The sequence below is a fragment of the Bombus vosnesenskii genome, unplaced genomic scaffold (genome assembly GCF_011952255.1).
Source record: "Bombus vosnesenskii isolate JDL3184/JDL3185 unplaced genomic scaffold, Bvos_JDL3184-5_v1.1 scf7180000013272, whole genome shotgun sequence".
Taxonomy (NCBI): domain Eukaryota; kingdom Metazoa; phylum Arthropoda; class Insecta; order Hymenoptera; family Apidae; genus Bombus; species Bombus vosnesenskii.
The window spans coordinates 2,531,778-2,544,507 of NW_022882930.1; the positions used below are offsets into that span (position 1 = coordinate 2,531,778).

Consider the following 12,730-nt stretch of genomic DNA (forward strand, 5'->3'; position numbering starts at 1 on the left):
GTCTTCGTTGGGTAAAAAAAAAAATAGAATACGATATCGTTACACTAATGTCCAACTCCTTAAGTACCTGACGTATGTGAAACTTCTGAATAGCCGGAGGGAAGATTAGGGATTCGAATCGGTGGAATGTACCACGGGACGGTGGCACGGCGTGCTTTGTAAGGGAGACACGTGCACCACATGTTTAAGCTTTAAGTGACGGTCACAGTCCAAACATGTCGCGGACAAGTTAGAGCTCACACAACTCACCGCGGCAGCATCCTTCTTTAACCTTCCGCGATTCAACGCGCTTCCGAATCTAATAAACCACTTGAAAAAAAGATCGTAAAATTAAGTACAGTATTGTACACGAGACGAATAGTTTTATGAGAATGTTGCGATTTCCTATACAACTCGAGAACTTTCGTTATCTTACATTTTTTGCTCACATAATGATATCGTATTGTCAGTTGTTTAAGAGATTAAGATTATTTCGTAAATAAGATAATACCCTTAAGTATCCGTACTAAATATATCGCACGTGAAGTTTATCACAATACATCAGCTTTATTAAAATTTTTAATTGGATTAATGGATTATTAATTTCGAACTAGTAATCTTGTATCTTTTTCTTGAGCTTTGAATTTATATTTTATATAACTAATGGTTTACAGATCATTTAAACAAGTATATGTATATCTTTAAAATTATATTTGACACATACAGTTTTCATTCTGTCATTTTACTTTCACTTCGATTTTTCTTATCTTATGTATTTAAAATGCGTTAATATTTAATCTCAGTATTTTTATTACATTTAGTAATAAACCATAAAAATCATGGTCATCATAGGTGCAAAAAAGGAAAATATTTCATATAAAAAATACATATATATCGTATGAAACACATACACATCCTTTTGCGTGATGTAATCGCAATACGAAAAAAGAAATGATAACCCCAAGAGAGGGTGTCACAGTGTCAGCTACGGTGAAAAATTTGCCAATTAAAAAAATCTCATTTCTCCCAGTAACGAGGGGCGGCGTGCAATTAATGTCAGCGGCGAAAATGATTTATGGGGTGAGGTGGGAGAGATGCAGGTTGTAGGCGAGAGGCTAGCTTATCATAAATTAATGAATTATCAGTACTCGATATGGGGAGCATAAGGGAGGAAGAAACGTTCGCGCGCGCGCGCGCAGTACGTCAATATGGTATTTGAAATATTCATCGATGCACTCCGGTGTACAAGAAATTTTCTCTAAGGCGTATTTATATCACGTAAAACTTTTATGTATGACGGTAAAATTCTTTGGGGTGACAACACCGATGAAAAACATAGCGTCAAGACGTGTGCTTACAGTAGTTATAAATGGGAGGACCCATCAGCAGTTGTTGAGAAACGCCATCAACGTCATCGTCTATAGTACTCCTTAAAAATTGATAAATAATTCAATTTTATGTAACCATAGATCGTGCAACTTCTAATATTTTTAATTAATTGGTAAAATGACAAGAATATCAATTATAAAATAACTAAAGTGATATCAGAATACACGATCACCAGTGAAATACACATGTATGTATATGTGTATGTTTATGACTCACAATACGAACTGGTATGTTTATGTCCACTGTCAAGAACTACGTCGATGTTCCGCGATTCTCCTCGACGCGTTCTTTAACCTCTATTCATTTCACTGTCTTTTTCTCGTATACGTCCTTTTCTTCCTCGCCTTCACGCTTGCATACTTTCTTGTTCTCAATCACTATTCTTTCGCTACCTTTGTCTCATACTTCAACAAAGAGATCGTGCATTCTCTTTTCCACTTAGAATCTATTAAGTCTATTAAGAAGCGCATTGAAATGAGATTCAAATCAAGGTTAGGTGTGAATTAAACCGTGCGACATAAAGGAGTGGAATTTAATTGCGAAGACATTGCGCAGTCGTCGATGTTCTCGTCACCTAAATTTTTTTAATCAGTGTGCTTATCAGTATTTTTTAATAAGTATCATTTGCTATTGTTGGTACTATATTATGCTATAGCTATACTTCAGTCTGTATTGTACCATCTAAATAAAGGAAGCATATATAATCATTTAAATAGTAAGTAATTGTCGTTAATAACAGTATAAAAATATAAAATTTTCCAAGGATTTTCAGAAATCAATTATAACGAAGATTAGTTATGAACAATAGTCTCGTAACAGTCGTATAATTGTCGCAATGGTTTATTTCCGCAGATTTATCGACGTATTATCAAGCACTATTCGTGAAACTCAAGTCTCCTTAACGTATCATTTCAATCGAGAATTGTTATTTTTTCTTAGGAAATTATTGAAATCGTTTTGGCTTTATATTATATAAATGAAAGATACACGCGTCGAATATCATATTTGCCTGGAAAATCGTCGATGGTTTAAAAGTCATTCCGTGTTCCTACATCGTCGACTGTAGCTGCTTACGGGAAACGTAATTCGCTAATCAACCTGTAGTCGCCGCCACCATCGCCAACATGGCCACGTGCTAGACGTGTTTACGTGAACTGCGTCATCTTTCGTATTTTTCTTGTTCATATACCAAAGTGTTAGCTGTGAGATTACAGTGTTGGGTATCGGGTATAGTCATATGATGCGCGTGTGGTGACTAGCAGTCATTAACGTGCTCCTCGTGGGCATGGCGGGTGTGGACGTGCCTGTACCACGGTGCACCTGCAACGTCAAGGATTTGACTACCTGTTCCGCTGTCAATCAGGATTCACCCACGAGTAGAGCCGTAAGAAGTTATAGACCACATGGGAGCCTCGCCAGGTTACTTTATGATAAGCAGAAGGCGGATGAACAGCTCGAAGCGTACGACAAAACCCAGGTAAATATTAACGTAAATAGGTTACATTTCCTATTCAATCCCCTGCATACATATCTGTAGCCAACCCGCGCGTACTCCGTTCTTCGTATCGCCGCCTGAGGTCACGTCAGTGGCCTCAGGACCGTAGATACGTTATAGCGCTTCCAGCTAAAATGACACAACTACATTACATTTTTATTTAACCGATTTTCTAAACATTACTACGATTGTTATATTAATTTTACAATGAATTCATTTTCAATTATATATAGATGTATATATATATATATATGTATTTCAACGTTGTAAGGGAAATTCGTGTTATCGCTTCACGTAACGAATTTGGCCGTTCCAAATTCGATACAGGTTTGATCGTGCTATATTGAAAAGTAAGATTTGTTTAGTGGGTCAGATAAGATAGCAAAATTTGGAATGCAACTGATTCGCGCGTTTATTTTCGTATTATTTGATGGATAACTAGAGATACGTTCGGTGTCGACCTTAGTCGCGTTTAATTAAAATAACGTCGAGGAGAAATTTCTTTTTCCGTGAATGAAGGATCTCTTGAATCTGGTCTTAGTAAATTCCGAGTGGCGCACGGGCCAGCAGGGTAATTGGGTTGTCGGGGGAGGAAGTAGCCACTAAGGCGAAAGCAAGGGGGAGGGAGCAAGGAGAGCAGTAATAATTAGTACAATTACCGCACAAGGCCAACCACTGACTGCCCTCTCATTCCGCGAACGACGCTACTCAAGAGTCAAGAGCATGCTCAGTAATTACAGGATAATTACGTTCTCGATATTCCTGAAACATCTTCAAACGCCAGTCCCGAACACCGTCCAGAGCGTCTTGCCTCGCTCTATTTATAATTATATCTTTATGGTTGCCTTCAATTCAACTCCTCGAAGTCACGAGCGATCATGCCGAGACCGTTGATCGCGTTGAATCTATGAAAACGATCACAAGACAAAAGTCTGCCAACTTGGAACCTACTAACAGCGCTAGTTGCTAGTTACACAACTTCAAACGTTCAATCTATTAATACCGACAACAGCGTGCGATGGTTCGCGTTTCGATTCGTCGTTACTCATGCTACGCGATTACAAGGAACGTTGAAAATAATGGTGTAGTTCGGAAGGAACAGATTTTTAATTTTACCATAAAGTAAGATTAAAACGTAAAATTCGCTTTTGCGAGAAAAATTGAATTTGGAAATGCAAGAAACTAAGACGACGAAAGCATAAAATTCCTATGACCGATAGCGGTTGCTTTCGAAATATTTTGAAATTAGCAGTTACGCGTAATGTTTAACCTTCTGTTAGGTAATTTAACGAGACTGTGATAAACAATACTTATTTATAACAGATGTATACTCCGTATTATCGTCGGTTCAATGATTGTATTTCTTATAGGAAAGGTATTGAATTTTTCGTAAAGTCGGTTAAATTTAAATGACGAGGTGTTGTTCAATTAATCGCTTAAATTCTTCAACATTTGTAAACAGACACATATTTTATATAATCTAAGCCTGGAAGTAGAACGCAGAACTTAAATACACGTTCAATTCTTTCTACAAAATTGAGCAGATTTTTCCTTAGTATCGTCCCAAACGAATTTACAAATTTCACAGGCAAGCAACGTCTCGAAGAGTTTTCGCCTACCATTCTTCGCTTTGAACTTATTCTCAGCTTCGAACATGCCTTCGCACGACGATCTCGAACGCGTCCTTTACATCTATATCGTTTCACACGCGGCCAGAAGGAAAACGAGAAAAAAAGAAACACGCCTCTTTACGTTTTCCATTACGTAGCTAGCATAGGTTGGAAATCCGCAGAAAGTCGACTGGCGCGTCCGATCGCGTATTTATTCATCTAGCGGAAGAAAGAAGCTTTTATCGGTGTTTGCGAGAACCTTTCGCGTGCGACAGAGAGCAAATCGATTCGGAGGGCCGCTCGCTCGAGCAGGTGCTCGCAGGAAAAGGGAAGAATCCCATTCGGTCGCGTGAAACGAGAAATTTGAAATTCGTGCGGAGGGACGCCCCCGCGAGATTTGCCTCAACCCCCTGCCGACCGAAATCGAGGCGAGACGTCGCTTCACCTTCTCTCTCTCTCTCTCTCTCTCTCTCTTTCTCCCTCTCTTTCTCTCTCTCCCGTCCCTTTCCTCTCTCTTTGCGTAGCACTAGGTAGTTCTCTGTGCCTGCCATCGCCTAATATCCCTGAGCAGTCTGAAAACTTTACTCTCAGACCGAGTGGCGTGGATGCGTCGACCCGGTGGTGTTTTAAGGTTTTTAAAAGACTGGCGGCGCCGTTCGTTTCCTCGCGGATCCTCCTCTAAGGAAAGAGATGGAAAAATAGAGAGAAAGAGGGTCGCGTGGAACGCTGCTTTGAAATATTAAGTAACTGATGGATGAGACTCCTGAGGGGAAGAAAGAGAAAACTCCTGCAACCGAGACAACTACCACCGAAAGACGTTTCCGTACACTTTTACACCCCGTAGCCTAAACAACGCGTCCCATTTCTTAGGAATTTTAACTCGTCCTCGGTGCTGTCGCCAACCAGTTCACGGCAGCTTGCGAAACACGCGTATCTCGAGCTCGCTCGTAATAATAACAGCAACGCTCGTGATAATAATGTTTATTACCTTCGTGAAGTGTGGCAAAGAGGAGTCCTGATTGCGAGCAACTTCGGCGAGGCTAATGACGATTCGCTTTGACCATGTTAAATAGAATTTCTCTGTTTGCTTGATGAGGCCCAACTGGTAACTAAGAGACGCGATTTTAAGTTTAACCCCTTCACGTTTGCGGTGCGTCGCGACGTCGTCGCGAATGTAAGTAGATCATTTGGTGTATTATGGATGAAATATTTAACGAATTACACGAATGAAATTTTCATGGCCAAGTATGTCGTTCGTGGCCCAGGAGACTTTACAAGTAGCTACTGTACAAATATACGTATCTACTTATGCGGTATTATAATTGTGGGAACGTGAATTAGCAATCAAGGAATCTCGACAGATATTTCGTAATAATTTATATCGGAATTATGAATATGGATTTTGAAATTATGAAAAATTTTGGATCAGCGAAAGAGGTTGCGCTTACGCAACATAAGACGATACATCTGTTGCAAGAATGTAAATATTATGTACGATCTGAGAGGAAGATGTTATTTTTGAACGCAAAACACGAAGAGTATATTTTCCAAAGACTGTCTTTTTTTTTTCTTAAGCTCCGTGTTATAATGATATGTTTTGAAGTAGATGCTAATTTAAACGGAATTGTGTTATGGCGAGTTAAATTTAACTATGACGCGTACCATAATGGTCAAGTATCCGAACAACGATTGCTATTTACGTCCTTCGCGTTATCAGTGAAACGTTACTTCACGAATATTAATTGCAAATGAATTTCAAATGATTTTTTAGAACGTAATATCGTATACGATACTACTGTAATTTAAAAAAGATACTCTTCGGGAATATTTGTCCGTCGTATTATTCACGATCGTTCGTCGCGTGCTACATTAAGAATTCTAACAGTAACTCGTCTCTTACGTCAAACTGTAATAATATTTTCTTGTCGTGACACGCAACGTAACAGAGTTTAAAGAGGCTAGATATCTCGGACAATTTTTAATACAAGAAGACGCTAGCGAAGAGTAATATTCGACTTCCAAGTGGATCGAAACATACGTGCCTGTTACATATAACGTATATATAACAAAGTCTAAAAGTTTAATAAAATCGTTTATTTAAGTTAATTAGCCACCAACCAATACTACATCGTATCGTAGCCCGTGTTGCAACAGTTCGTCTCGATGTTATCTCTGACGAAATCGGACACCGTACAACAGCCGAAAAGATCAAAACAAACACGAATGACGATTTACAAAACAAGTGGACGGTCGAACGATTCGTCATCTCCGTCGAAATAGCATAAAAAACCGCAAAGGACAAAAATAAATATACATAATGTATACGCGAGCGCGTATTCATAGCTTCGAAGCGTTCTTCGAGATAAATCTCACATACGATAAATACACAGACCGGGCATATACGTACACACGTAGATACTTAGCAGCGGAGAATAGCACGTGACACGCATGGCTCAGACTAAATAACGACAATGTAAATAATATCGAGTCGCGATAGTTGTTACGCGACGCAGTAGCAGAGCGCGGTGCAACGAACGAATCTAGAGAGGAACGAAGACGAGTATACCGTGCGTTATCGTTCGCGTGAGATGGTATTGTTTCGAGAAAAGAACGACCAACGGTGAATACGACTATCGTTCATGAACATAAAGCGAGATCTAGGATCTTTCGCGGCACTTTCACGGTGAAGAATCGCGAAAGATGTTGTCAGGACCGGCGATAAATCCGTATGGTCGGTGGATGTTCGTTTATCAAGTCGTATAATCGCGGGCGTGCGTCGTGTGCGCGAGCATGCGTGCGCAGTGGATCCACCAGCCGAAAAACTGATTTCTGCGGCGTAGATCGACGCTCGATCGACCGAACAAGTCGTATTTATGTCTTTATTCGTACGCAGGATACCGGTTTCCAACGTGAACGCCGATCCATTCGGCAGAATTCTCGTTCGCCGTACACGATACGCTTTGTCGCCGAACTTCTTGCGCACGAGACGCGAGTTGCCGATGCGAGGGGGCCGGCGGTGCCGCCGACCGATTTGAAAGTCGCGGGGCAAAAAAAGGCACGGTTCCAAGACGAGACTCGGTGAAACGAAGGATTTCATTAGGCCCGTCCCTCCCGGCTCTTTTGGTATTTCGCATTTTTGCTGATTTCTTCCGCGCCGGCTTTTCGTCGAGCATAGACCGTGAAAAAGCAACGAGCGATAAGCGACGTTAGCCTGGCATACTTTTCTTTTTTCCTTCTTACTAGAGATTTCTTTCGCATTTGCTACGCTTCGTATCAACGTCGCTGAACCTTTGGCTTTGACTCGAATCGCTGATTTTTGGGGATTAACGACTCGACAAGGTTCGACTCGTGAGGTTAAGTTAATAAAACATATAATTGTATAAATTATTCGATGGCGAATGTACCTTTCCGTCAAGCTGTTTCGCGTTCTTTTTTTTTTTTTTTTTTTATCTAAACATCGTTATTAGAAGATTACAGAAGATTAGAAGATGCTGTTCGATCGCTAAGAATCGTTAACGTATCGTATCGTGCCAATAAAAAGTTTCCGTTTGTAACTCTACGCACGTACGATAACTATCAGGCCACTCGTTATCGTGCCTCGTTGATGCCATTGCGAACAGGAATCAATTAGCAAAAAATATCATGTAAACCGGATCGGATCCTGTGATTCGGGATCTACCAACGGAGGCCCGCTTGTACCGCCTTCATCCTGGTCAATTCAAGTTTTATTAACACTTCGTAAGGTGTATCATTTCAACCACTTATGTCTCTGAAATCGTCGACCAGACACTTTACGTTTCACACGCAATAACAACAAGTTGCTATTACCTCGTAAAGGTAGATCAAAATCGACGTGATAGGTATATTTCGGATTCTGCGCGAGTATACCGAATGTGTCAACGTAAGTGACGTTTAACTCGGTATTCGATCCGGTAATTTCGTAAAGTAAACGATAGATTCCGAGGAATTTTTTCCGATTTTCCAGGGTCGACTTCGACGAATGCCTTTGACGACAAAAAGAATTGCACGCAACTTGTCTTTATCTAAACGTAATTTAATATATTAAATTTAATCGTAGGTAGATAAGAAATATCAAATGAAACTCGGAATATATCTTTATAATCCATAAATTAATAATGATCAGAATTTTATTTGCTCGTGAAAAAGCAACGTTACGATCGACTGTCGTTTTCTTCTTTTCTTTTAATTCGAAATTTGAAGATCACCGACAACTGGAAACCTCGATCGACGGTATCGAAACGAATAAACGAACGAAATGAAGTTTGAAGGATAATAAGCTGGACAGAAGGATGCATAACTTCCAGGTAACTTGACGTAGTAAAAGATCAAACAACCGTAACTGATATCTGTTTTACTGTAAAAATAGAAAGACACGGGTATCTACTCGAGCACTCGTTACCTTTAAGGAGAATTCATTATTAACTTCGGTACTCGGTTATCTTTTTACTACCAGGAAAGTGTAATCCTCTCGATCACGGATAAAAGAAAAAATTCGATCTTCGCAACCTTTCGACACGCTAAAATCTGATTAGTCGCGATAATCGTCTCGGTATCCAGAGAAACAGCGTTTCGTTCTCAGGTTCGCATCTTTGAAACTATTAAACAACCACATGCGCGGTTCTACGTGCAGCGATAGAGATTCCGCTCTAGCCAAGCCCGCGGGACCAAGATCAAGATCGAAAAGCAACATTTCGGATCCTCCTCTCGTTAGCGTGGCAGCTTCGACCGATAAACGTAGAGGAGATTCATCGCTACGAAGGCTCAGAGTGAAATAGTTGGTAATACGAAATAGTTGGTAAAACGAGATTGCCGCGCGCAAGGTGTTATCCTTCGCGACAAGCTAAATTAGCGAGTATACGGAAGATTTTCGCGCGCACCGTATACTTATCGTGGCTTCGACAAAGGCATCGCGATATCGTTCCTCTCAAAGAACAAAGAAGTAAAGGAAACGAAAAGCAAGGGGCAGGGGGGAAAAAAGTTAAAAACCAAGAGAAAAAGAAGAACGAGTAAAATAAATATCAACGGCTTAGGAACGGCTCGTGGATATCGCGGAGAAAAGGAAGAGATATTATGGATGTAGGAGAGAATACGATAGTGCTTTCCGTACGTGAACACGGACCTATCGATGAACCGATGCAAGGGAAGAAGAAGAAGGCTGTCATAAAAGCCGTGGAAAACGTTGGAAAGCCTGTTGAAAAAAGGCCGAGAAAGGGGACGATGAGACGGTCGAGCCGCACACATCGTAATTTGCAAGTTATTTTACGCGGCTATACGGATCGGATAACGAAGCCGCGGGACGGACACAGATCGTTATCGGCTCGTTCTCGAAATATTCCTCTGGGGCACCACCGGTAAGTCGAGGAACGTACAGAGAGTAGAACGTACGTAACCAGAGAGTGCTCTTCCAGCCGTTTCACGCATGATCGATCGCGTCTCGCGCCAACCAAAGGCACTCCAAACGATTATATCGGTTCCATCCGTGTGGGTATACGTACTTGCTTATACAGGGTGTTTCAGAAAGTTATGCCAAACTTGGAAAGTACGTACACGGCGCTCGTGAAACGAAGCGAACGAGCGTTCGGACGTTTGGGCCAAATATCATCGGTCTTGGTGTCGCGAGACTTTCTCATCGGTGAGATTATTATCTGTCATATGTCGTACGTTTGAAATTTCATTAGCGGTATAAAGAGACGCGATTGTCGCGATCGTATCGGTCAAATTTCAAATCTGAAAATGTACGTCGTACGTAGTACCTATCTATAGGAAACGTTTGCTTGGTACGTACAAGACATATATATATATATAGTAAAAAATTAGTACGCGTAGCGTATAAATTAAAATTCCTTTTATGGAGAGTCTTTGATCGATTCGACGAATACCACGTGCTTCTAAAGTTTGGCATCAACTTTCTGGAACATCCTATACGTAGCTACGTATACGTCTGCACGATGCGCTGTCTGATAACGATCCGATTCATTTTGCATCATCGCGGATAGCGCTTACAAATAATTTCGAATCGACCATGTTCGAGAACGATCGTTCGCGAAATAGTTATAGCTGTTTCCTGAGCGAAAAGACTATGTCCAAGAAGATAGTTGATTGCGATTGGTTTAGCTACCAGTTCGGTCGTGGCTTCGACGCTGGCTTAAAACGTTCCAAGATACGTACCTATTTATCCGAGAGTATTAGAAATTTATTTAGTCGAACTAGATGTCGAGGAATAGATATTATTATTTAGTTTATACTAGATTTTATTTGTAGTTGTAAATGTCTATTATATGATTATACATCTATTTTATGATTATACAGTTGTATAATTAATTTATATATATTTCATAGAAATATATATACAGGGTGGTTGGTAACTGGTGGTACAAGCGGAAAAGGGGTGATTCTACGCGAAAAAACAAGTCGAAAATATAGAATACAAATTTTTCGTTCGAGGCTTTGTTTTCGAGAAAATCGACTTTGAATTTTGGCTCGGTACGCGTGCACTTTATCGCGTCTCGTTATAACGGATCTCACTGTAGATCGTTGTTTCGATGGAAAAATTAAAAAAAAAATAAAAATTTGTATTCTATATTTTCGACTTCTTTTTTCGCGTAGAATCGCCCCCTTTTCGCTTGTATCACCAGTTACCAACCACCCTGTATATGTGGAATTATATAAAAAATTGTACGCGGAGACAACAAGCGAATAACGCGATAAAAGTCATACTTTGTAATGGAATGTTGAAATACAACGATATTACACACAGAGACACGAATAATCTTATACAGACACCTACACAGACATTTGAACAGGACACTTACACAGGTCATACTCGCTACTGTATGGAGAGTGGGGTTCTAAATCTTTTAAGGGACCATGGGTCACTACGTACGGTCAGTCTGAGATTAACTGGCCAACTGTCAACGATCCATAAATTCTTTACCTGCACACTTTGTTAATTATACCATATCGCTCACTTAACACGTTGACCGCCACGACACCCGTATTCGGGTGTCAGCAAAGTTTCTGGTCAGGCCGCGTAATCCATATTCGGATATCGCTTATTCGACTACTTGCGAAGGATCGTCGTAGGTATTTGAAAAGATATTCCATAATAATAAATTGTTAATTAATAATTAATTGTAATAGTAGTTGAATTGTTATAAAATAAAAATACGAAAATGGTTTATTAAAAATATTATTTAGAATGTAAAACTTTTCTGCCTTTGTTCGGTCCATTCGACGTCTTTTATTCGCATAACATAGTTTGCACGCGCGTCTAATGCTTCTTCCGGAATCGTTTTTCCAAACGGCGATATTACGAAGACAAGAATTTTTTGTATTTTCGGACAACCTTGATAATTTTGCGACTAACGACTGTCTAAATATTCTAACATCTATATCTTCCCTTGTCGCAATTTTGTAAACGGTCAAAGCGTTTGCAACAGGAATTCGCAGAAGGAATGCCAAGTTTTCCGTACCATTTGATTCCTTTTCTAATCGTGGTGGCGTAAGAAACCATTTGGTCGGAATAATCTGTACCACACTTTTCTTCGTTATATTCGACAACAGCAAGTGGTTTTTAACGTTGCGAACAAACGAAACGAAAGATCATTCTTGAGACTACCACTTGAGCGATTCGCATTACTAAAATATCGATGGGTGCACCTAGCAGAGAACGCTCGGTACTGCTGTACGCGTGGTCTGACGGAGATTTCTTTGAAAACGCGCGTGGCAGACAACGCGTTAAATTCTAACATGGGGAAATCGTAGAACTCGATATGCCATCGATTAATTTCCATGTTACCAAAGCTGTCTTTTTATTCGCTTTGAAAAATACCGTACGCGTTTTATGTATTTTTGCTTCTTTAAATTTTTCCTAAATGCACGAACATTCGCAGCCTATTCGCGAGATTAGCTTCGTTAGATCTTTGCAAAATTCCATAGGCTTATCGCTACGTCGTTGCGTGGATACGAGACGGCACGCATAAAATCACAAAGGCAAGTAGTTCTTCGATTTATTTTCGCGAACGTACGAAAATTTTCGATGTAGAGTCGTCGTTATCGTAGATCGTGTCGGCAGCCTGGAGGATTTAGAAAACTCGAATTGCCTCTCTTCTCGCGCAAACGAACTGATATTCTAGGCGCGGCCAGCTTCGTTAGTCGATCGTCGATCTCGATGAAAACTCCTCACGGTTAGTTACACCGACGCTTTCTGCACACCGCTGCTTTTCCAATCAACACT

The 12,730-nt window shown here is 40.3% G+C and overlaps 1 protein-coding gene across 3 annotated transcripts in view; it reads left to right on the top strand.

The window, feature by feature from the left end:
- The first annotated feature begins 2,465 nt into the window (after positions 1-2,465).
- The window catches only part of LOC117231552 (methyltransferase-like protein 9), a 43,559-nt gene continuing 33,294 nt past the window's right edge, over positions 2,466-12,730 (top strand). For all 3 annotated transcript variants that reach the window (XR_004492991.1, XM_033490105.1, XM_033490104.1), the window contains exon 1: positions 2,466-2,845. Coding sequence is in view for 2 of the 3 variants with exons in the window: in XM_033490105.1 (XP_033345996.1) it covers positions 2,654-2,845 (192 nt within the window). In the remaining variant the exon portion in view is untranslated. The remainder of the gene's footprint in view (positions 2,846-12,730) is intronic.